This window comes from Geotrypetes seraphini, chromosome 8, assembly GCF_902459505.1.
Source record: "Geotrypetes seraphini chromosome 8, aGeoSer1.1, whole genome shotgun sequence".
Lineage (NCBI taxonomy): Eukaryota > Metazoa > Chordata > Amphibia > Gymnophiona > Dermophiidae > Geotrypetes > Geotrypetes seraphini.
Genome location: NC_047091.1, coordinates 41,880,635 through 41,906,937, shown reverse-complemented (window position 1 = coordinate 41,906,937; position 26,303 = coordinate 41,880,635). Strand labels below are relative to the sequence as shown.

The window sequence follows — 26,303 nt, the reverse complement described above, 5'->3', positions numbered from 1 at the left end:
AGGCCTGAGCACTAAGTGCTCCCCCTGCACTCTACTCCCCAGCCCCCTCCCCAGCATACCTCCTCAAAACTTTACTGGCAGCAAGCAGCATCTCCTGCCTGCTGCTCATACCAACCTGAGCTCCCTCCATTTGGTAGACATTGGGAGCTGGAGGGAAGTTTCAAGTTTTAGTTTTATTTTAATTTGATGAATCGCTTAATTTAATTTTTACTAAGCGAGTTACAACATTGAAAAAAAACCACATTTATTTTAACATAATGTTTAAAAATTTTAAAACAGTAGTTAAGACCAACAGACCAACCGAAATACTAGGTAAAAAAAGGGAAGAGCTACAATTCAATATTTTTAAAGTGCAGGAGAGAACCATAAATGGAAATAACATTAGGAGGGGAGAGGTCCCTCCTGCTCTGAGGCCCGCCAGTCAAAAATGATGGGCTTTCCCCTTCCCAGTGCACCATGTAATGTGCAGGGAGGAGCCTAAGGCCCTGATTGGCTCAGACACCAAAGGCCCCTCCAAGGCGTCTGAGCCAATCAGGGCCTTAGACTCCTCTCTCTGTATCCCATGTGATGCACAGGGAGGGGCCTAAGGCCAACAGCGATCAAGTCAGTATTAGTGATTATGTTTAGTGCATCCAGGCCTTAGTTTCCATTATTGCACTGGATGTGTTTAAAAAAAACTTGGACATCTAGACCGTGTTTATGATGAGTTTTGGAAGTTTTTATTTTTGAAAATGCCCCTAATAATCCTATCATAAAGAATAAAATTACCAAACATATAGACAAGCGTAATTTAATGGGTGTCTCACCAGTTTGTTTCATTTCTTTGAAGGAATGAATAAACATGTGGATAAACATAAGTCGGTTGATGTAGTGTATCTAGATTTTCAACAAAACCTTTGACAAAGTCTCTCATGGGAGACTCCTGAAAAATTAAAAAGCCATGGGTAGGAGGCAATGTTCTGTTGTGGATTGGGAACTGGTTAAAAGATGTAAAACAGAAGGTAGGGTTAAATGGCCATTTCTCTCAATGAAGGAAGGTGAATAATGGAGTGCCCCAAGGATCTGTACTGGGACTCGTATTATTTAACATATTTATAAATGATGTGGAAGTGGGAATGATGAGTGATGTGATTACATTTGCAGATAACACAAAAACTATTCAAATGTGTTAATTTATTATGTGCAGACTGTGAGAAATTGCAGGAGAACCTCAGGAAACTGGAAATTTGGGCATCCAAATACCAGATGAAATTTAATGTGGACAAATGCAAAGTGAAGCACATTGGGAAGAATAATCCAAATCATAGTTACCTGATGCTATGTTCCACATTAGGAATAACCACCCAAGAAAAAAATCTAAGTTAAAATCTTCTGCTCAGTGTGTGGCAGTGGCCAATAAAGCAAACAGAATGCTAGGAATTATTAGGAAAAGGATAGAAAATAAGAAAAGGAATATTAAGATGCCTCTGTTTGCTCCATGGTACAACCTCACCTTGAGTACTGTGTGCAATTCTGATTGCAGTATCTTAAAAACAATATAGCAGAATTAGAAAAGGTTCAAAGAATGACAACCAAAATGATTAAGGGGATCGAGCTCCTCTCATACAAAGAACAGTTTAAGAGTTTAGGGCTCTTTAGCTTGGAGAAAAGATGACTGAGAGGGGGCATGACCAAGGTCTACAAAATCTTGAGCGGAGTAGAATGGGTAAATGCGAATTGATTGTTTACTCTTTGAAAAGGTATAAAGACTTGAAGTTATATAGTAATATGTACTTTTAAAAGAAATAGGCGAAAATGTCTTTTCACTTAACAAACAGATAAGCTCTGGAACTCATTGTCAAGGGAAGTGGTAACAGCAGTTAGAGTATCTGTGTTTAAAAATGGTTTGGACAAGTTCTTGGAGGAAAACTCCATAATCTGCTATTAAAATAGACACAGGAAAAACTACTGATTATCCCTGGGTTTGGTGGCATAGAATCTTGCTACTCTTTTGGATTCTGCCAGGTACTTGTGACCTGGATCAGCCATTGCTGGAAGCAGGATACTGGGCTAGGTGGACCATCAGTCTGACCCAGTATAGCTTTTTTATATTATGTACTTATGACTCCATTCCCCACTGGCAAAAGAAAGCAGGGTGGAGCCAGCAAAGAAAGGAGAATGTCAGAGGGGACTCCCATGTTCCCCTTTGACAGAGAAGCTGAGGAGGGCAACGGTGGTAAAGAGGAGCAGCACCTGCCAGCAGGACCCCATTCTTTGCCATCAGAAATCAGGCAAAAGTCAGGGCTATGGTGAAGTTTTGCAGAGCATGCTGCAGAGGAATGCATCCAGGCCATAGTTCACAGAAAAGTTTAGCAGACTCTGCATCTTGTGCTGGCAGAAGAACTGAGGAGGACCACAGTGGCTGCTGTGGAAGGGAACGGGAACTCCTACAGGCAGGCCTTGAGGCATTCCCTGGAAGAATGATGGAGATAAAGAAGTTCGGGGTAAGGGCAGGGGAAGAATACAAGAGCGGGATGTTGAGGATTTGAGTGCATGGGGGTTAGAAATTTGATAAACAGGATAACAAATGTTAATAACACTTGGAAACTTGGATTCTACAGAAGCCCTCCATCTTCTGTACCCACGCCTCATGCACCTACACGCATGTACATGTACCCATCTCCGTACCCTCCTACCCCTCCCATTGTCACCCCTAACACATTGCCATCCTACACATACACCCACCACCCCTGCACACACAAACCAGCCCCGCACTCCCAAACCCTACTCATCCATACTACAAGTACACCCCTCCACACCCCTTCACACCCATCTCTGCACATAAATCCTCATCTTCCCCCAAACACACGCCATTGCCATACCTACACAATTCCCACTCCCACACCCACTGAAAACAAAGACAAATATACAATACACACAGACCTGCTTCCCTCATGACGAGACACATTTTACAATGTGTTTTCACACCCTATTTCCTCACTGACATTATATTGGCCGGCCTACAATTTTCAGGTACTGTATATGATTTTAATGATACATTAATAATAGAGTCTGAGCCTTTGAGATGTTTCCTGCCCCCAAACTCAGTATGTTCTCAAAAGCTCAAATATAACATATTAGTGCTGCCCAATTTGCGATTCGAATCAGTTCACCGATTCACTTCGGGTGAATCGATTCGAATTGATTTAAATTTTTTAAAAAAATCGGCTTCCCGATTCAGATCCTCCCCTCTCGCCCCCTAAAACAGGAGCAGCAGCGCTGCTCTTGCTGGCCAGCCGCTGGCGCATATGCTTTAGAGGGCAGGAGGGAGGGTCAGTCGGGAAGTGCTGCTGTCGGTTTCCCCCTTGTGTCCCCGAAGGACTGCACATTGCATCGCATTTTCCCCCCCCCTCCCCGGAAGGCCTCCATGTTCCCTGCAGCATTTACCTTATAGCTGCAGCCTGCAGCGAAGATCGCGGTTACAGCGTCTTTGTAAACTTGCTTTCAGTTATTTCCTCTGCCCCGATCCTGCCTCTGATGTCAGAAGAGGGGCAGAGGTAGAAAAACTAATTTTATTTTCCATTTTGTGATTACAATATGTCAGATTTGAAATGTGTATCCTGCCAAAGCTAGTGTTAGACCGCAAACGTGAGCTAGGATTTAAGAGAGAGAGGAAAAGTCTTTTTTGTTTGTTTATTTTGTTAGGAGAAGGCAAAGGGAGTGAAGAGGCTATAAAATAAACCCACCAGGATGTTTGAAAAAAACACTCAATTGGGCAGGAAAATCGAATCGAATCAAAATTGTTTTTCCTGAATCGGGCAGCACTACAACATATATGTTTGGGAAATTTTAGGCTATACAGATTCAAATTTATCCAGGATCAACATGGCTACCAGAGCTATTTCCTACACATCAAAGGCCCTCTCCATTTGCAAGGGGATATTAGTGGGAGGCATCAGAAGTATATAGCCCCATTCAGAGCTACTTCCAAATGCTTTTCTCTGATTAACTGCTTATTACCACTAAACTAAAAATTTAAAAAAAAAATTGTAGGAACCACTGCTCCACTCAGCTGAAGGAGAAGTGCCAATGGCACAATCTGACTGAGCTATCAGGGCTGAGTGGAAAAGATGTCTTGCAAATATTTCCAGGAATTTCCCTCTTTAAATGTGCAGAAGTTTCATGACAAGCAAGGATCACATTTCTCTGTTTTGAATGAAATCTTGGTGACCACTAACTATAGCTGAATTCAAGCCATCTGATATAGCTGCTGTTGGCTTTTCAGTTGCATGTCAATAAATTAACCTTCATACAAAAATACTAAAGGAGCCCAAGACATTCAGGACAGATTAGCCCATGCATCTGTAGCCTTGCAGATCCAGCTCTTTCTAATGAATATGGAATTACAGGTCACACTAGAACCAGTTAGTCTATCCCTGATAGCCTAATGCAGTGTCTTGCAAAGATTTTTTTTTAGCTCTGGCACACTAAAATCAGGGCTAATGACATCACACATATGTGCATGACATCATCACATTGACATTCACGCATGCTCAGAGGCCCTCCAGAAGCAGTACTGAGCTTGGGGGTTTTCCACAACCCGGACAAACTGCCGGGTTTTGGAAATCTCTCCATCTGGTAACCCCATAATTCCATTTACAGAGGTACGCCAGGGGTAGAGAGGACGAGGTGCCAGTACCCAACTCTCGTACTCAACATATCTCTCATGGCACACCTGGAATCTCACCATGGCACACTATTGTGCCGCAGCACACAGTTTGCGATACACTGGCCTAATGGTTAGTGCAGTGGGCTTTGATCCTGGTAAACTATGTTTGATTCCCACTGCAGCTCCTTGTGATCTTGGGCAAGTCACTTAATTCTCCATTGCCACAGGTACAAAACTTTGATTGTGAGCCCACTAGGGACAGTGCCCTGAGCCAACTTTTGCATTAGTGCCCCCACCCAGTGGCATGGCTAGGGTGAGTGGTGCCCGGGGTGGTAGCACACCTCCCCTGCCCTCTTCTCCACTCCCTGCTTATTCCCAACTCCTTCTTACCTTCCCCCATACCTCTTTAATTTTCCCAGCATGAACAGCATCATGAACTTACCTCCTGCATCACGTCGGCTCTCCCCCTGATGTCACTTCCTAGGCAGGAGACCCAGAAGCGACAGCACTAGAACCCGCCTCTCTAAATATCTTGATTCATTTGCTCGTTATTTCTTGTATAGACTACTGTAATGCCCTCTTTAAAGGCATAACAACAAATGAAATTCAGCGCCTTCAAATAATACAAAATACAGCAGTAAAACGTATATTCGGTGCAAAAAAATATGATTCTGTCACCCCCCCTCCCCCTTACACAAAGCTCACTGGTTGCCGGATGAACATTGAATTAGCTATAAAATTCTCCTTCTAACATCCAAAACCCGTTTAAGCAGTCAACCCGAGTTCATCGATAGATTACTCATTCTTATACTCCAGCTAAATCTCTTTGTTCCTTGACCCATCTTCTAACTAATCCATCTCTAAAACATATCAACATCATGAGATCAAACATTTTTTCAGTGATGGCACCCACCCTTTGGAATTCCATACTAAACTATGGGCTAGATTCACTAACCTGCCTCTCTGTGCCCGATCCGTGGCCCGATCAATTCACCAAGGCTCAGCATGCAAATGGGGGCAATCGGAGGAATGCCCTCCACCAACCACACGGATCGCTAGTGAGCGATCCTAAGCATGTGTAGACCATCTGTAGATGGTCTGCGCATGCTTAAAGAGCAAGCTGCTTTTTTTCTGTTTTTTTTACTACTACTTCGCAAGCCTGTGGTTTTAACCCACTTTAAACCCGCAAGTTAAAACCATGGGCTCGCACTGCGGGGGAGAATCGGGGCGGCGAGCTGGAGCGCAGGGTGGCAAGAAGAGAGTTGGGGCTGAAGTCGGGCTGAAAAGGGCAAGAGAAGTCGGCAGAGAGGAGGAAAGGTCGTGAATGACTGGTCCCCACCAGTCGCTTCTTTTTGGATCAACCAGCCTAGTCCTTGACAAGTTTAGTGAATCGCGTCCTTCCTACTTTGCATGCCGATTACCCTCATTTGCATGCGTGGATCGGAATCGGATCGGCCACGAGGTTAGTGAATCAGGTCAAGGTTGCAAACCAATTGGTATACAATCGGTTTGCTTGGTGAATCTAGCCCTATCTGTGTGAAGAAACTTCTCTAGGCCACTTCAAGGTAAAGCTAAAAACATTTTTATTCCTTGATGCTTATGACTCATAATGGCCCTTGTAAGGGCTAAATTACACTGTTGATTTGCTGTCTTACCCCACCCTTTTGTACCTCCCACACTTGTTTTCTTTTCTTTGCACTTTGTAGTTCCTCCCCTTCTTCCTCTTGTTTTCAGGCTGTCTGTATTGTAAGTCTTCCTCTTTACTCATTTTCTCCAATTGATGATGTGCAAAATATTGTATTATTATTAACCTTGCTCTATGTTTTGTTGAATGTTGTACAAATTTTATTATTATTGTACACCGCTTAGAAATATGATTAAGTGGTATAAGAAATTCTAAATAAACTTGGAAACTTGGCCACTGACATGGGCAGCAAGTTCGTGATACTGCTCACGCTGAGAAAATTAAAGCGGTACGAAGGAAGGGAAGGGGTGCGCACGCGTGGCAGGGGGGTCGGGAAGGTGTGGGGGTAGAAAGGACGGGTGCCAGCGCCCCCACCAAGATGGTGCCTGGGGTGGACTGCCCCACCTCCACCCACCCCCCTTATTATGCCACTGCCCCCACCCCCATCAATAATCCAATATCTCCTCCTCCCGCTGGAGCAATTGAGACATTGGCTCTGGGCACTGATGATGTCATAATCCCAGTTTGGCAGCTATCCCTAGAGTTTGATGGTAGGTCAGACTGGGCTTTGGTTCATAGGTTGAGTCAGCCCTGGTACCTGCATATAATGTATACAGTGCTGACAATGTCTAGTAGCATTATAGAAACTAGCAGCAATCTTTTTATTCAATCAAAAGGTCAATTTCTCTTTTACCATTTTTGCCTAGATATCGAGTTGCCAGCCGACTCCGTTTACTTCCCTGGACAGGCTGAACTAGTCCTTGGTTTGTCCCCACTGCATACACATTCAGAGAGGTCCTTCTGATTTCCCTGCCTCTAAACTCTTTCCTGGAGCCAGGAAGAAAGGAATTGAATGCAGAAAAGAGAGAAAGCAAGAGACACAAAGACAAGGAGGGGAAAATGAGAGAACAGAGAGCAAGAAGTGAGGAATGCAGAGATAAAATGAGAAATGACACTGCCATAGAGAGGAGGGAGAGATTTGCAGGGACAGAAAGCAGAAACATATCAAAGATAGTGGGGAAAAGAAAGAGCAACAGAGACACTTTCCAAAGCCTTTTCTAACCCTCCGCTTTGGACTCAAGTTTCCATAAAATGACATTAGCTCTTAGGAGAAAGGTTTGAGAAAGAAGAGAATGGGAGACCTCACAATTTTCCTAATGGGTTGGTTGCCAGCCAATGACTGGAAGGACAGAGAAGTGTGTGGGCTGAGCCTGTAACCGATATCCCCCAAGCCTACCCTGGGCAACATAATTTGGAGCCACAAGAAACTGAGTAACTGCTGAGAGAGAGAGAGAGAGAGTGAGGCAGAGAAAGATCTTCCCTGGGGATGAAATACATCACTGTGACCCTATCATTCCAGGAAAGGATCCAGCTCATTCTCCCATGCCAAGCTCTGGTCCTTCACAAAATATTTTTATTATTTTTAATTTTGAAATAATTCAGATTTTTTAAAGGTTGAGAGCATACTATTTGAATGAGTAGGAAAAATACAGACCTGAAGTCTCTGCTCGGTACCAGAGAAGTTACAGCAGTCCCAGACAAGCACTGCACTCAGATCTACTTCTCACCACTGAAAGCTATTGGACAGTCAACTAGAGGAATCACAGAGGTCCTCCCCCTTCAGATTGTGAGCCCCCCAGCCAGGGAGAATTGGGTTCTTTATCCTGTTGGATGGTTCCTTCAGCAGATTCAGCATGAGTTTTGGCTTCACCCAGGAGCAGGTTGCCTGCGTGTGTGAAGTCCTACAGCAAGGGGGAAACATTGAGCGCTTGGGACGCTTCCTCTGGTCTCTGCCGGCCTGTGACCACCTGCACAAGAACGAGAGTGTCCTCAAAGCCAAGGCAATAGTGGCCTTCCACAGGGGTAATTTCCGAGAGCTCTACAAGATCCTGGAGAGTTACCAGTTCTCCCCCCACAATCACCCCAAACTGCAACAGCTGTGGCTGAAGGCACACTATGTGGAGGCAGAGAAACTGAGGGGCAGACCCCTGGGGGCAGTGGGGAAGTACAGGGTCAGGCGTAAGTTTCCCCTGCCTAGGACCATATGGGATGGAGAGGAGACTAGCTATTGCTTCAAGGTAAGAAAACTGTGGATAGAGAAAAAAGAAAAGCACTGCCTTTTCTGGCACAGGAAAGCAGAACTTTCTGAAAGTGGACACAATTAGAGCTGACAGAGGTGAAAACCCATTAATTAAGATTAATAAGTTCATTTAACAGTTATTTCTAAATTATCATAAATGCCCACTTTATCCCTGTTGGAAGGCTGGATAAACTGACTATGCTGGGATTTGAACTCAAGTCTCAAGATGTTACAGGCTTTACACAAGAGAGGAATATCTCCCACATGTACATGTGTTGGGGGGAAAGGGGGGGGGGAGAGAGATCAGGGTTTATAAAGGGGCTTGCTGTAAGAAGGAATTAAAACCATTGGAATTACTATATTGCTGCTATTTCAGGGCAAATTTATTATTTGTAACAAAAGTGTTATTGTAGTGTTGGTTTTTATTTCTCAACTTTCCAAGCACATTGCAAAATTCTAGTGGATACCTGAGTCCTTGCGCATGCAGGACTCTTTCCAGACCAAGGCCAACACTGAAACTATTTAAACATGCTAGTGAATGAGGTTTTCTATACAAGACCTTTTCAGTTGTGTGGAGCAATGTATTTTGTTTTTAAGGAAAGCTATTCTGGAAATATCTAATTCTCATAACATCTACAAGAAGTAGCTCAGCAGTTAGAAAGACTCCTGAATTATTTCCTACAAGTGTTATAGAGGTTCTGACCCACTGAATGCAGCATTCTGTTTCTGACAATGGGCAGTCTAGGGCACTCGGAAATGCCCTGCAGGTCTTAATGATGAGATGTATTCCGAGGCAGTGACCTTCAAGCTTTCTAGGCCAGCTAATAGCATATGGACTTGTCGTACAGAAACGTGCCCAATCTATTTTGAAAGCCAGCTATAACGATAGCCTTTATAACATCTTCTGGCAACAAATTCCATATGTTATGAGCTCTTTTACTAAAGCTTAGCACACTTAAAGATATTGGCATGTGCTAAGTGTTACATGGCCCATAGATATAAAATAGGACATACAGAATTTAGCATGTAAAAGGGCCCATTAATTTGTTAACTAGGGGGGAAAATACTTTCTAAATTTTTTTTTATAAATGTGCTTTAAATCTACTGCCAGTTATTTCCATGGATTGTTCCCCAATTTTAGTCATATTTGGAAGGGTAAATAATGTCCCCCCTGTCAACTTTTTCCAGGTCTCTCATTATCCTCAAGCCTTTTTTCATAAGGGACAGGCTCCCTCCAATCTTCTCCAATTCTTTTGCATCTTTTCTGAGATGAAGTAAACAGAGGTGCGGTCGCTCTTTGGATTTCTAGAAGCATTATTTTGTTCTCAGTTTATTTATATTATCACACTTTTCTAGTCTGCAAATCTAAAACATATTTGTTCAAAGTATATTACAATCAACATACAAAAGCGAATGACACACATCTTAAGAGACAATGAAATGCTGCATAACAGTAGCTTCCATAGCTGCCATTTGCTGGCTTTGCCGTGGGCCTGCAAACTGATTTTCAAAAGGAAAAGTTCCACAGAGTTCGCCTTTCATAATCCCTTTCCCAGCAAGGACTGCAAGTACTTATGCAGTTGCAGAGTTTCTAGGTACAAACTCCCTACCAGGAAGTATGTGTGGGAGGTTAAAAATAAACTCCCTTGTAAGGTGGTCACTGGGGGTGGCCCTGAAACTGCTGGGTTTCTCCAGATGGAGGGCTTTCTCGGCATGTAAATACCTATAATAATCCCTTCAAAATTACCCCCAAAGAACTGAATAGGATCTTGCAGAATATAAATATGAATTGTAATGTATTGTAAATACATAAAAACATACACACACAAATGGAACACGGAAAATAAGAAATAGAATTGTTGAAATATTAAAGCTTGCAGAGGACTATGATTTTATGACATGCTAATACCTATACTCTGTTGAACACAGAACTTGGTTGCCTGCTCTCAATCCCTGCCCCCTTTTAACTGTATCATTTTGGCCTTTAAACTACCCACCCATCTGGCCCATATTTCTTAGGGGAAAAAAAAACACTTTTGCAGTCAGCACAGACATTGACCACATAAGTGCTCTAAATATCAACCAGTAAATGGCCAACCCAAGCAGATTTATGAGTTTCTTTATGAAGCAGCCCATGACTTCTCTGGGAAAGGTTAGGGGGGATTTCTTGCTCTTCACAAATAATGTTGTAAAGTGATCTTCTGAATACCAAGATCATTGAAATAGTTTTTTTCTTTTATCAGAAAAAGCAACGAGAGAGAGGTGAAAAGTTTCCTTAACTTCATGGGACTACTATAAATTATTTCTATAGCACTACTTGATGTACACAGCAATGTAACATTATATGCCGGTACGCTCTCTGTCCTTAGTGGGCTCACAATTAGGGTTACCAGACATCCAGATTTCACTGGACATGTCCTCCTTTTGTACTTTGTCCAGGTTTTGAAAAGTTTCTATCAAATCGCCGTTGGGCAGGAGGGCATCCGTGCATGTGTGGATGCCCTCCTGCCCGACAAGAGCAGGCAGCGGGGAGCAGGCTAGGTCGGAGATGGGTGGAACTGGGCTGGACTGGGGGCAGGTCTAGGGGTCTTCCAAACAGAAAATCTAGTAACCCTACTCACAGTCTAAGTTTTGTATCTGGGGCAATGGAGTACCAAGTGTCCTGCCCAGGGTCACAAGGAAGCTATAGTGGGTGCTTTAGGATGGGGGGCTATGAGATAAAAGCAACCTTGAAAAGTGGGTTTTTAGTCTGGACTTGAATATTGCCAAGTACTGATTCAGGCAGTCTGTTCCAGGCGCATGGCACAACAAGAGAGAAGGGATGGAGTCTGGAGTTAACAGTGGAGGAGTAGGGCACAGACAAGACAAACTTGCCCAATATTGCCCAAATAGCATCCAAAGTTGCCTCTTTGAGTTAATCAGCGTATCAAGTGATGTTACCCAAATCACTGACTAAGTTTAAATTTGGGAAGGACTGCCTGTATTTCCACAATCCTAAAATGGATTACCCAGACTGTGACGCTCTCACCAGCTCCACACATGGGCAGCATCTCCACCTCTCTCAATGCCAGATCTAGATCGATTCTCTCTGGGGTCAACTGTGATGTCTGAGGAAGAGCTCTGGCACTTCCTGCTAGCCCTTCCTAAATTTTTTCAGTGAAGTTGATGGCTGATGTCCACAATTACTGATTTAATTATTTGGATTTATTTATCTTAAGTTGGGATCTGTTGAATTCAAATCTCTATTTTTTAAGGTTTTCTAATGTATAAATTTATTTAGATTGGGTCTTCATTGGGGCTGGTAAGAACTGCCTATAGATGTAGAAGAGGAACTTGCTAACATTATTTTTCCAGGTGCATCCCAATTTTTTTTCAAACATAGCTTTCACTAATAGCCATACTGGACAAACTAAGATCCCTTTGGTAGGGAAAGATTGGCAAGAACACTCTCTACCATGATGGTACCTTTCAACCCTACACATAGTCATCAAATCCTCCTCTCTTTTCCTCTCCTCACTACCACATCTGTAACTGATGACAGCAAATTTTGCCTTTAATCAAGGCAGACTCAATAATTCAACCAAACATATGATAGACAATATTAAATTAAATAGATAAAATAATACAAAGATATAAAAATTAAAAATAAAACTGATCAATGCATCATAAACAAATTGGCAAATTACAAAATCTTCACCTCCTGTATGTAATCCCGTAGCTCTCCATTGTCCCAGTCATAAACAAAATCTCAGCCACTGACAAATATTCCATGATACAGATTAAATCTCGACAGATATTTATTTATTTGGATTTATATATGATAGTTTGTCATGGATTTTACTGTATCGCTATATTTGATTTACCCTACCAGGGAGCCTGTGATCCCCAGCTTATGTTGTTTCATTGAGCTGTTGTAATACTGGAGCAGTAAGGAAACATTGTGGGGCAGGATGAAGGTGCACTGGCAGTGGTGCCACTTTTATGTATATTTGGGGGGGCAGGGCTGGTTTCAGTCATAACGGGGCCCAGAGCAGAAATTAAGGAGGGGGCCCTTCTTCTACCTATCTGTCTTCCAATTTCCCCATCCATCTTTAAATTACTTCTTCACACACAAAACACAGACAGACCTTCACTAAATACAGAACAATGGATCACAAATTAGAAATAGAAATATGAATACCAAAACTGAACTGGAAACCCCAAAAATTAACTCTGCAATCATTGGCATAACCATGAGAAGGGGCTGGGCCTCCCACTTTGAGCTTAGGCCGCCTCAAAATGAACATCTCCCTTGATGTAGCTGGTGGAGATCCCCAAGTCTCATCAGCTGATGACCACATCCTTCCCCACCTCAGGTCCAGTGACCAGAGCTGGCAGCAGTATTACAGAGCCACTGCCTGGCCCTCATGTATGCATGAAAAAATTGGCAGCTTGAGGATATTGCCACTAGCTGCAAAGTTTGGAGATCTCTGGTTGCCAGACTGGAGGAAGAGCTTCAGTTGACAGGGCTTGGGGATCTCCACCAGCTCAAGTATTTATATTTTGCATTCAAGCGAGGAGAAAATTTGGTGCCCATTCATCCATTTTGGCCTCTAGCCCCTCCCCACAAATCAGCTGGATGGCTATGCCACCGACTACAATAAAAAAATATTTGTGATGCACATATCCCAAAGATAACATATTCCAGTTAATACATTCAAAATAAAACACAGTTTTCTACCATGGTGTCTGGACATTGTTTTTCCATCATCTTGGTCCCAGTTTCTCTTTCTGCTTTTTGTCTATCTTTTATTAATTCTCTTTCCAGTGTTTGGTCATTTTTTTTTCTCCTCTCTTGCTTCATTAATCTCACTATGCCTGCCTCCAACATATTGATTTTTTCCCTTTCCCATGGATTCAACTCTCGTCCTCTTTCCCTATGGTCAAACATTTTGCTTCCTCTCTTTTCTATTGTTATGTTCTTCCCTTCTCCCTTAATGCTGAACAATGAGTTGGAGGGAAAGAGAGATGTTGCATCTCTCTCTCCCTTCCATCCCCAGATCTAACATTTCTCCCTCTCTCCCTTCTTTCCATTCCCAGGTCTACCATCTCTCCCCAACTAGCCTCCCCCTAACTTTCCCTCCCTCCCCAGGTCCACAATCTCTGTTTCTCTTCAAGTATCTTCCCTTTTCCTTCACTCCACCCCTCCCCACATCCAGCTTCTCTCCTTTCAGATCATTGCCTACCATCTCTCCCTCCTTCCTTCTCCTCTGTTTCCAGTCCCATAAGCTCTTCCCCTTTACCTAATCCCACTCAGTCTGGCACTTCTTTTAACTCCCTCCCCCAGTCACCCTTTCTACTTAAACAAAATTACAGCTAGTAATGGGGATTTCCTCACCTGTATGCCTTTCTCCTTCTATTCACACCGGTCTGATATTGCTCTTAACTTCCATCACTGAAAAATCCATTTTTGCTACAGGGGACTTACAGCTCCCCTCCCTGCTTTCCTTCTGCTGCGGTCCATCCCCAATGATGCAACTTCCGGTTTCCGTCTAGGAGGACCAGGGCAAAGGAAAGCAGGGAAGGGAGCCATAGGCAGTTATTCAGATTGGTTGCTGCAGCTGGAGACCTCCTGCAGCAAAAATGGATTTGTCAGCGACGGAAGGTAAGGACAGCATCAGACTGGTGCAGATAGAAGGGGGAAGACATGCCGGTTCACAGGGGGCCTTCCCGAGCCGGCTGCCCTGTTTGCTCCCTCCCAACGCCGGCCCTGGGGGTGGGGAGTTTTACTCATAGTGCCTCCAGTATAAGTGGCCCCTTAGTGAAGCTGTGTGATGTCACTGAGGCAAAATGTCAGCAGACCAGGCCCTGGCTGGGTCCACCCTTTAATTTCTGACCTGGTCCCAGAAAGCTATGGAACCATGGGGTGCACGGGGAGGTCCACCGATGGATCAAAAACTGGCTGGCAGACAGGAAGCAGAGGGTTGGTGTAAAGGGCCATTACTCGGACTGGCAAGGGGTCACGAGCGGGGTTCCTCAGGGATCAGTGCTGGGACCGCTCCTGTTTAACATATTCATTGACGACCTGGAGGCGGGAACAAAATGCGAGGTCATCAAATTTGCAGATGACACCAAACTATTCAGCAAGGTTGAAACCACGGTTGACTGCGAGAATCTCCAAAGGGATCTTACAACATTGGAAGAATGGGCGAAAAAGTGGCAAATGAGCTTCAATGTAGGGAAATGCAAGGTCATGCATATAGGGAGAAGGAACCCGATGTTCACTTACAAAATGGGGGGATCAATGCTAGGGGTCAGTAATCTGGAAAGAGACTTGGGAGTGATGGTAGACACGACATTGAAGGCGTCGGCACAATGCGCCACAGCCTCGAGGAAAGCAAACCAAATGTTAGGTATCATTAAGAAGGGTATCTCGACCAGAACGAAGGAAGTCATCCTGCCACTGTACCGGGCTATGGTGCGCCCGCATCTGGAATACTGTGTACAGTACTGGTCACCGTACCTCAAAAAGGACATGGCAATGCTTGAGGGAGTCCAGAGAAGAGCAACTAAACTGATTAAGGGTATGGAAAACCTTACATACACTGACAGACTGAAGAAGCTGGGGCTGTTCTCCCTGGAAAAGCGGAGACTCAGAGGAGATATGATAGAGACCTTCAAGATCCTGAGGGGCATCGAAAAGGTTGACAAAGACAGATTTTTCAATTTGAAAGAAACCACAAGAACAAGGGGTCACTCGATGAAATTGAAGGGGGACAGGTTTAAAACAAACGCAAGGAAGTACTTTTTCACACAGAGGGTGGTGGACACATGGAACACCCTTCCGGAGGCCGTGATAAGAAATAGCACAGTACAGGGTTTCAAGGATGACCTGGATAGGTTCCTGGAAGACAAAGGGATTGAGGGGTACAGATAAGAGCAGTGGAAGGTTTAGAGATAACTGTAGAGGTAGGCAATAAAATTAGTCAGGGACCGCTGACCAGGCAATATGCCTGATGGGCCGCCGCGTGAGCGGACCGCTGGGCTGGATGGACCTCTGGTCTGCCCCGGCGGAGGCGACTACTTATGTACTTATGTACTTATGTACTTATGTACTGCAGGCCATATGAGACACATTGAGAGATCTGGAAACTGGAATGATGTACACTTCTCCCTCCGTATTCGCTGTGATAGGGGATTAACAAAACCACAAATACAGAAAAACCATGAATAACTTTTTCATATGTTATTCACTGTTTTCTATTAAAAACCATTATGAATATGGTGAAACCGCGAATAACATGGTGGGAGACCTGGCCTGTTCCTGAAGGAGAGGCAAAACACGGTGAAGAAAGTGCTGGAACTCAGCAGTTTTCTCTGTAAACGCTTGGAATCGGCAATTTCTCTTTGCAAGCTGATGTAATTTGGTGGGAGGAGCCAGCAAGCTAAAAACCGTGAATGCTGAAACCATGAATACGGAGGAAGAAGTGTATAGTAAAATTAGAGGTAGAATGAGCAATGCTCTACTCCCCTTTTTACTAAGCCATGGTAGAGGTTTCTACCACGGCCCGCAGTGCTAAATGCTCCAATGCTCATTTCTATGAGCATTGGGGCTGCGACGGAGCATTGAGCATGCCGGGCCATGGTAGAAACGTCTACCATGGCATAGTAAAGGGCCTTAGAATTAGTTAAACAGTTACAAGCCCAACACAACTTAAGAAAAGCCCTCTTGCGGACATTTACTGCTCTGCACTGAAGGTCAAGACACCCTAGGAACAAGGACCTTAATGGGATTTAATTGTTTATCTGATCTTGAAACATAATTCTCCTCTCCTCAAAACACCTGTAGACTTGAACATAACAAAACACTGAAGCCAAGGCCTTAGGGCTTGTGTTACAGATTTATTGTGAACTGGTTGACTAGACAGCTTTCGGTGAAGGGAGAGAGTGAGGTTGGAGGGGTGGTTTCCCATCACAGGGAACAGAAATGTGAAAACAAGAGAAAGCTGAACTCAAAATGCCTCCTCCAAAGCCATTCATACAGCAGAGACCATCTGAGTTCAGCTGTTCCAGGGAGTTTCTAATACTCCCTACACAGTACACCAATGAAAACAACAGAATTTAATCTGATTTATATATAAATACTAAAAATAAAGAAATACATTCATAAATAAAGATTTATTAACTGTCGTTATGAAAAGATTTGCCCAAGGCATTATACAGACAGGTATAACTTGAGGAGGCAACTTATATATTATAATAACAGTATAACAATACTAATCTGATCAAATGTTAGCAAACACTCAGAACAGTAAGATAAAAATAAATAGGAAAATTAAGACCCCCATTTTACACAGAATGTAGAAATTGGAATTGATATGCTCAGCTTGGGACATACTCAGATCCAGTGGTATTTTACACCGAACCATTTGTAAACTACCAGCATGGGAATGCATGTGTACTTGTTGGCATGTTCTAAAGCAGTGTTTCTCAACTCGGTCCTGGAGTACCCCCTTGCCAATCAAGTTTTCAGGATATCCACAATGAATATGCATAAACTTGATTTGCATCCACTGCCTCCATTATATGCAAATTTATTTCATGCATATTCATTGTGGATATCTAGAAAACCTGTGGGGTGGGCGGGGCAGGGAAGGGAGGGATGCACAAGTATACCTGCACATGCAACTGGATCACTCATTTAACAAATACGCACATTGAAAACCAAAATCAAAAGCACTGAACCAGCAACTTCCATGTGTCAGTACTGAAATGTGGAAGTGGCAATATTTCACAGCCTCCACATGTAAGAGCCCCACTTCCACTTGTAGCTGCCCCATTTACAAACCTACACATCTATAAGCTGCCACTTCAGTAGTCAGGTTGCAACTTCAGTTTGGTGGGGTAAAAATAAAGTACATGAGATTACAGAAAATTATTCCTTTAATTCCAAAGCAAGTAAAAACCCCATATGGGCCTTTAAGTGGACTCCTGGGAGGTTCTGCTGTATGATAACTACAGGAACTGGATGCCCAGGAGGTTCTATTGTATCAAAAGCACTGGACTTTGGAGAGATTTTGTTGTATGATAAGCACAGGACTCTAGACTCAAGAGATTGTGCTGTGTGATATGTGTATGGACTGCCTTCAAGAGCCCCTGCTGTACAATCAATGCAATGATTCAGCTCCTGGTAACATGATATGCAACTGCACATTATAATAATAATTAAAAAAAAAAAACTAGCACTCAGCAGCTGCTGCAGTGAAAGTCCTAGGACTCAGTTTCTGGGAGCGCAGATGGTAATGAAAGCAATTCAAGAGTTAGCTGCATCTTGAAATGTTATAAAATGAATTCCCAGTGTGCTCGGCTCCCAGGAACTCTTGTTACTAACCTGACTTTATGACCTGCTATTTCAGTATGAATGTGAGCATGCATGTTTGCAGCTGTGTACAGTACACATCTGGTTTTAAAAATTACAAAGATGCTGATGCCATCTTATAGACTAACCAGTTTATCAGGGCATGAGTTTTTGAGAGCAAGAACTGACCAAATGAGCTCTTGTTCTGGATTGATTACTCTACAAGGTGCCAACAGCCTCTGTCATTTTTACTGCTTTAGTCCACCATAGCTCTACCCAACCATTTGCTTGGTATCGTGTGCAAGGTGTTGTGCTTGACCTCACAGAGCAGGATCCACCCACCTTTGGTCTCCTCTTCCCAGGAGAAGTCACGGGGTGTCCTCAGGGAGTGGTATATACACAACCCATATCCATCACCCCGGGAGAAGAGGGAACTAGCTGAAGCTACTGGACTGACCACTACACAAGTCAGCAACTGGTTCAAGAATCGCCGACAGCGGGACCGTGCAGCTGAAACTAAGGAACGGTAAGATGGAACTGCACATTTGCCTCCAGAACCAAACAGGTTGCTCGTATTATAGGGATTTTAGTCAGTCAGACTGCTCAACTGGATCATCCCCTCCCAACTCTATCTGTGGTTGCAATGCAGGAAGAGGAGAGATGCTTTACTGTGAGTCCCAGTAATAGTCTGATACAAGAAGACACAGAGCAGCAGTAACACCATGTCCAAAACAATTTGCTAACCCTTACTAAGAGTAAAACATCATCAGTGTACCTGGAAACCAAATAATTCTGTTTTACACAGCAAAGTAGAAATATCTACCTTGTATTAATGCAGAAGTTTATAACAGTTCCTGTGGGTTTATGTTAAGCTGCCTTCCACCCCCCACCCCTCACTTTCCAATCTTCTCTGACGCATTTGAATGAGTCATCTTATGCACCCAGTATACTGGTATCTTTTGGCGCATGCAATTGTGACATCAAATGTAACATCAGTCAGCACTGACATATATGCATTTTAGAAAATTATTAAAACCCCATCTGTTTTCAAAATTCTTGTAATCCCTTCAGAACAGCATAGTGATGTGAAACTATTGTTAACTCATTGATGCAAATATTCTATCTATTGTAGCTCACTCACAATGGTCAGCCCATCTCTTTTGTAAACCGCATAGAACCGAAAGGCTTTTGCAGTATATAAATTAAAATATATGTTATCCCAGGACAAGCAGGCAGCATATTCTTAACATGTGGGTGAAGTCATCCATGGAGTCCCGAAGCGGACAGTCTCGCAAGCAGACTTGCTTGAAGAACTTTCAGAAAGTTTGCGAGTGCTGCACTGCGCATGTGCGAGTGCCTTCCCGCTGAACATAGGTTGCACGTCTCCTCTGAGGTACCTCAGTTCTCATTTTTCCATGGAGCTAAGAGGCACCTGTTTCTAAGCTCTGCCCCAAATTCGAGTTGTGCTTTTTCGCATCGTGGCTTTTTTTTTTTTCTTTTCTTTTTAAGTTGCTGCGCGTCGTATTTTCAAAAAAAAAAAAAAAAAAAGAACTTTACTTTTTTTCTTACGTTCTCGTCCGGCGGGGCTTGGTCGATTTGCTGCGGCTGTACTTTTTTTCTATGTCCCAGTCTGTTACGGGATTTAAAAGGTGTAGCCAGTGCAACCGGGCGATTTCACTCACCGACCTACACCATTGGTGTATCAAGTGCTTAGGACCCGAACATTGTCCTGAATCATACCCACACTGTGCTACCCTTCAAAAAAGAGCTCTCTGGAGACGTCGTGTTCAGATTCAGCAGCTCTTTGGAATACTCATCTTCGAGGTCACTCTCTATGGAACACACTGCTGCACCTTCTAGACCAGAGTCATTGGTCTCGGTGCCTTTCTTCAAAGACATGCTGGAAGCCATCTTGACCAAGCAGCTTAGCTCTATGTTTACTAAGTTTGCCCCTGCCTCGACCCTGCTTCCTGCGAGCCAGTCTGAGCGTTCTGTCGAGGCGCGAGGAGCTAAACCTGTCAGGTCTCGACCTTTGTCCTCCAGTGACTCCTCGCCTCGTCCTTCAGGGCCAGGTCTCAACCTGCTTGAGAGGTGGTACGGAAGCCTCAATCCAGGTCTCATTTGAAGCATTCCTCTTCATTGAGGCACCTGTCTTTGAGGAGGGATACAGAGTCTTCTCTCCCTTGTTCTTCAAGGCCCATCAAGACTCCCTCCAAGTCCGAGCATAAATCTCAAACCAGGAAGCCTGTAACGCCTCGTACTTCTCCACCTCGAGACTCGTCCAGGCCCCAGATTCTTCTGTTGAGGCATGCTACAAGGGATCCTCGTTCGCTGGTTTCTATGAGGCATGAGTCGAGGCATTCAGTCCCTCACACTCCTCGGACCTCTCCATCACATCCTGTCAAACATAAGCACTCTCTGACTCCGCCTATATCACACAGTGGAGCTTCTTCTGAAACTCTTACGTTGGATACAGATATCCCTTCCCAGTACTCCAGGGAGGCTTCTCCTTCTTATTCTGCAGCACCTCACTCTCGCTCTACTTCTTCTCTTGAGGGTTCTTCATCTTCAAAGTCCACATCATTTTCCAAATTCATATATGACAAGAGTAAGGCTCTTCAAATTGATCTACAATCTGAGTCTAAGTATACTCCTGAATATTTGGCTGAGATGGAATTGCCCCATCTGCCAAAGGATACTTTGAGACTTCCCATGAATCCTGTTCTGAAGCAAACTTTCCTGAGAAATTTAGAGACTCCTTATTCTATTCCGGCTATACCCTCCAAAATGGAATCTCGTTACTGCACGGTTCCTTGTAAAGGGTTTGAGAAGCCGCAATTGTCTCACCAATCTTTGGTGGTAGAATCATCTCTCAAAAAGTCTAATCCCAGCAAAGTCTATGCTGCAGTCCCTCCAGGAAGAGAGGGACGAACCATGGACAAATTTGGATGCCGCCTGTATCAAAATTCCATGATGGCAAACAGGATTTTTAACTACAACTTCATATTCACCTCTTATCTTAAGTACTGCATAAAGACCATGCCCTACTTCTTTTACCTGAGCAGCGGTTGCCTGAGTTTTAACAGCTCCACCATACGAATCCATTGAGGCTGCTACCAGGAGGTGCATAGGGATCCAAGATGGCCGCGTGCTGATGAGAGTGAGTGAGACGCCGCCAGAGATTCTAACGAATAACATTTACCTAGTGCCGTTTCGATGCCGAAAAGGAGAGGGAAAGGCGCTTCTGGAGCCTTGAGGCGCCTGGAGACTCCTCTTCAGATGTCCATGGAGGATTTTTTGCGGCGTCCGAACCAAGAGGCAGTAGCTGCATCGGGGAGTCGCCCGCTGGAATCGCCGGGAAGGAGTGAGGTCGCGGCAAGCTTCCCTGGGCTAGAGTCGACTCTGAGCCCCGATGCTAGAACCCCGCCCCCTCAGCCGCAGCGTGCTAGCTCTCCACGGGAGAGTAGTCAGTCTGAGGAGGCAGACTTCGTTTCCCGGGAGGCTGGAATGGGCGAAGCACTGGAGGAAGACGAGACTGCGGTGAGAACAACAAGGGGACTTGAAATGGAGCAAGGTTACCAGAGAGAGAAGACTGCCACTGCTGTGGAAGCTGGGACAATGCAAGCAAGTATATTCTCTGTTCCTAAACCCATGAATGTTACCCTAGACTCAATTTGGGACTTGGTAATTACTTTGGGACAAACATTGTCACCACAAATTAAAGAACTAGAAGAGAAATATTTAGAACAAAGAAATGAAATAAATGGACTTAAACAGGAAAATATATCGATGAAAAATAATGTGGAAAAAATAGATAAAAAGATAACTGAAGTAACTCAAATCCAAACGACACTGATTAAGGACAATCTTAATCTTAGGAGAAAGGTGGAAATGATGGAAAATAATATGCGATTGAATAACCTTAGATTTTTGAACTTCCCAAAGATCCCTTCTCTATCAGCAAAAGAAGTTTTGAAAAAGTATTTTTGTGAAGTTCTTAATGTTCCTCATGATGCCTTTCCTCCTTTTTCCAAAATATATTATTTGCCAACATCAAAAAATTCGGAAGAACAGCGTCCACTAGAACAACAAGGTCAGGGTGAACAAATGGATATAACATTATTATTGGAATCTTCAATGAGGGAGGTAGCTATTCCAGCTACCCTATTGGCTACGGTGGTTTTATCACCAGATAAAAATTGGATATTATAGCTTTACTTTAAGAATAGACATAAAGAATTTCTTGGATATAAAGTTCAAATATTTCCGGATGTGACAAGGGAGTCTCAGAAACGAAGGAAGGAATTTTTGCTTCTCAAGCCTGGGGTCACTGCAATGGGGGCATCATTTCTTTTACGATATCCTTGTAAATGCATTGTAAAGTACAAATCTTGTAATTATATTTTCTTTGAACCCTCTCAGTTGACAGGATTTCTCTCCAGGAGGGGCCTTGAAGGGGATAAAGAAAATCTCAATGTATAAATTTACTCTTGGTCCATTCTCATCTGACCGCCTAATTGCAATTTGAATTTATTCTTTTTCTTTAATAGTTTCTCACTCAGGAACATCTTGGATCTCAATTTTGGGACTTTAATTTTGATGAGTAAATAGTAATTTTGTCATATAGTTGTTACTTCATTTGTTTTATACTATGCTGACTCAATCATATTCTGTACAAGAAGTTTATTCTTGATAATATGTTCAAAATATAAATAAAGAATAATAATAAAAAAAAAAAAAGAGGCTGCTACCAAGCGTCTGTCAGAGCATTAATAGTTATTTGCCTCTTTGATTTGACCTAAGCCTAAGCCTCCAGCTGCTAAGCCTTATAAACCACCTCAATGTTGTTATCCACAGAAATCTACTTTGGCTTATTCCTGGCCTCCACCCAGGAAGCAGCCGCAACAACAGCGCCAACAGAAACTCTAGACTCCTGCTGTAGCTAAGCCTACTCAATCTTTTTGACAATCTAGATCAGAGCATAACGTCCATCTTCATGTACCAGTCTTCTGTTCTCCCCATCGGAGGTTGCCTTCATCATTTTTACTAATAATGGGAGCACATTACATCCGACCTATGAGTTCTTACTGTCATCAGAGAGGGATACTCGCTTCAATTTCTTCAAATTCCACCAGATCTCCCTCCAAAAGAGTTTCCTTCCAATGTGTTATAACTCCCCCCTTCTTCTTCAGAAGGCTCAGGCTCTTCTTCGCCTCCATGCTGTTGAAGAGGTTCCCTTGGCCCAACGGGACACAGGTTTTTATTCCCATTACTTTCTGGTGCCAAAGAAGACGGGACCTGTCCTGTACCTCGGAGCTTTCAAATTTCTTGTCAAAGAAAAGTTTCGAATGCTCTCTCTTCCAGCCCTGTATTCCCTGATGGATCAAGAAGATTGGTTATGCTCCATAGATCTCAAAGAGGCTTACACTCATATTCCAATTCATCCAGCCTGGTGGTGGTGGCTGCAGCCCTGTGGACACAGAGTCTTCAAGTCTTTCCATTTCTGGATGACTGGCTCATCAAAGCTTCATCACAACCCAATGGACTATTTCGTTTCTACAAGTTTGAAATCAACTTTCAAAAGTCCCAGCTCCGCCCCTCCCAAACTCTACAGTGTATTGGAGCTGTCCTGGATACTGTTCAACTGAGAGCTTTCCTACCCCAATGTCAGGATGCTCTCATTCAGCTTTGTCAACAAGTGTCTTCCCTCACGTCAATCTCAGCAAGACACATGATGGTTCTCATAGGTCACATTGCCTCTACAGTTCACGTGACTCCTTTTGCCAGACTTCACCTCTGAATTCCTCAGTGGACCCTGGCATCTCAGTGGAAGCAGGCTTGCGACCCACATTACAGTGACTTCTTCATTGAGACAGTCTCTCCACTGGTGGATGCTCTCTTCCAATCTTTCCAGAGGTTTGCTATTTCACACACTCCCCTCCTCATCAGAAGGTTCTCACAACAGATTCCTTGATCTATGCTTGGGGGGGGTTCACCTAGATGATCTCCGTACTCAAGGCCACTGGTCCAGCGCAGATCGTCAATGTCATATCAGTCTGTTGGAACTCAGAGTGATCTTCAATGCTCTGAAAGCTTTTCAGCATCTTCTCCACGACAGGATAGTCCTCATTCGAACGGACAATCAAGTCGCTATTTATTATGTAAACAAGCAGGGAAGAACAGGATCTCTCCCTCTTTGCCAGGAAGCTCTTAAGCTTTGGAATTGGGCAATCCTTCACAACACCTTTCTGAGAGCTACATCCAAGGAGAGAAAAACTGTCTTGCAGACAAATTGAGTCATCTCCTGCAACCTTACGAATGGACACTCAATTCCTCGCCTCTGCATCACGTTTTTGCTCAGTGGGAAACTCCTCAGATAGACCTCTTTGCATCTCCCCACAACAACTAACTGCCTCAGTTCTGTTCCAGGATATACTCTTCTCACCGTCTCGAGGCAGATGCTTTTCTTCTGGAATGGGCGAATCAGTTTCTCTATGCGTTCCCTCCATTCCCTCTGATTCTCAAGACACTTGTCAAACTCAAGCAGGAGCATGCCACCATGATTCTGATAGCTCCTCGGTGGCCCAGACAACCATGGTACTCCCTTCTACTTCAACTCAGCACCAGGGAGCCTCTACTTCTACCAGTATTTCCTTCTCTGCTTACACAGAGTCAAGAGTCTCTGCTTCATCCCAACCTGCGGTCTCTACACCTGAACGCTTGGTACCTCTCATCTTAACTGCCTCTCTACAATTTTCTCAATCTGTACAGGACATTCTAGAGGCTTCCAGGAAGCCTGCCACTAGGCAGTGTTACACCCAGAAATGGACTAGATCAGGGGTGCCCAACACGTCAATAGCGATCGACCAGTAGCTCAGGAAGGCAACGCGAGTCAATCGCGGAGCCCATCCTGGGCTCCGTGATAGACTCATGTTGCCGTCCTGATCTACCGGGCCGATCAGCCTTCCTCTCCAGTGTTCTCTCTAGGGCTTTTTAGCTGGGCGGTCCGCCCAGCTGTCATCTGCTGCTGCCGCCGCTGCTGAACATTAAAAAAAAAACAAAAAAAAACCGGCTTGGAGATTTTAGCTCGTAGCGAACTTATGCTCCGTGGCTCTAACGTGTGTGTGCCAGCTTCCCTTCTCTTCCCTCCGAAACCGGAAGTTATGTCCGGGGGGGGGGGGAGAAGGGAAACTGGCGCACACATGTTGAGAGCCCTGAAGCAAGCGTTCGCTATGGGCTAAGGCGGGAGACAGGTTAGTGAAGCATTTGCTCTTCTTGCTGCCAGGTCCTGCCTACTTTCTGTTTCCGCGAAGGCAGGACCCGGCAGCATTTCCCCAATAGGTCCATCGCGATCTTGGGCCAATTAGCCTTCCTCTCTCCGACGGCAGAATTGACGTCGGGGAGAGGAATGCTGGTCGGCCGAAGCAGGGACAGCTTGGGGCGGCGTCGGCTTTCGGGCCTGTTATTGGTGGCTGTTTGGGTCCTGGTCCCCGATGGCAGTGGCTTGGGGAGGGCAGGGAGAAAGAAAGAAAAAGGGCAGGCAGGGAGACAGAAGGAAAGAAGAGAAACAGAAAAAAAAGAAAGGGAGGCAGAGAGAAAGAAAGGGCAGGGAGAGAGGAAGGAAAAGTTGGGGGAGGGAACGAGGTCTGGAGGAGAGGAAGCATACAGGCTAAAAGAAGGGAAGAAAGATTGGATGCACAGTCAGAAGAAGAAAGTGCAACCAGAGACTCATGAAATCACCAGACAAGGTAGGAAAAATGATTTTATTTTAAATTTAGTGATCAAAATGTGTCTGAATTTATATCTGCTGTCTATATTTTACACTAAGGTCCCCTTTTACTAAACCGCAATAGAGTTTTTTAGCGCAGGGAGCCTATGAGCGTCGAGAGCAGCGCTGGGCATTCAGCGCAGCTCCCTGCACTCTAAAAACTGCTATCGTGGTTTAGTAAAAAGGTAGGGGGGTATATTTGTCTATTTTTGTATGGTTGTTACTGAGGTGATAGTGCATAGAGTCATCTGCTTTGACCTCTTTGAAAAACCCTGGAATAGGAATGATAATTAACATTTTCTATGCGTACAGTGTGCGTTGTGTTTTTTTTAAATTTTATTGTTGGTAGATCATTTTGACTTGGTCATTTTAAAAGTAGCTCGCAAGCCCAAAAAGTGTGGGCACCCCTGGACTAGATTCTCTGCTTGGTGTACCATTCATCACAAGGAGCCGCAATCTACCTCCATGTCTTCGGTTTTGGATTACTTAGAACACTTATCTCAATATGGCCTCAAATCCACATCCATTCAAGTCCACCTCAGTGCATTTGCTGCTTCTCATCAGTCTATTGAAGGGAAACCCCTGTCTCTTCATCCTGTGGTTTCCAGGTTTATGAAAGGCCTTTTCAATATCAAACCACCTCTCAAACCGCCTCCAGTGGTTTGGGATCTCAATGTTCTTGCACAATTGATGAAGCCTCCTTCGGTTCATCTAAAATATTTCACTTGGAAACTAGTCAGTGGCGTACCTAGCATTTGTGACACCCGGGGCCCATCATTTTTTGGC

General features: G+C 44.1%; 1 protein-coding gene across 1 annotated transcript in view; it reads left to right on the top strand.

Annotated features, from left to right (window-relative positions):
• The first annotated feature begins 5,827 nt into the window (after positions 1-5,827).
• Positions 5,828-26,303, top strand: part of LOC117365594 (homeobox protein six1b-like) — a 35,387-nt gene continuing 14,911 nt past the window's right edge. Inside the window, exons 1-2 of the mRNA XM_033956135.1 lie at positions 5,828-8,410; positions 18,112-18,275. Of these exons, the coding sequence (XP_033812026.1) occupies positions 8,027-8,410; positions 18,112-18,275 (548 nt within the window). The 5' untranslated portion in view covers positions 5,828-8,026. The remainder of the gene's footprint in view (positions 8,411-18,111; positions 18,276-26,303) is intronic.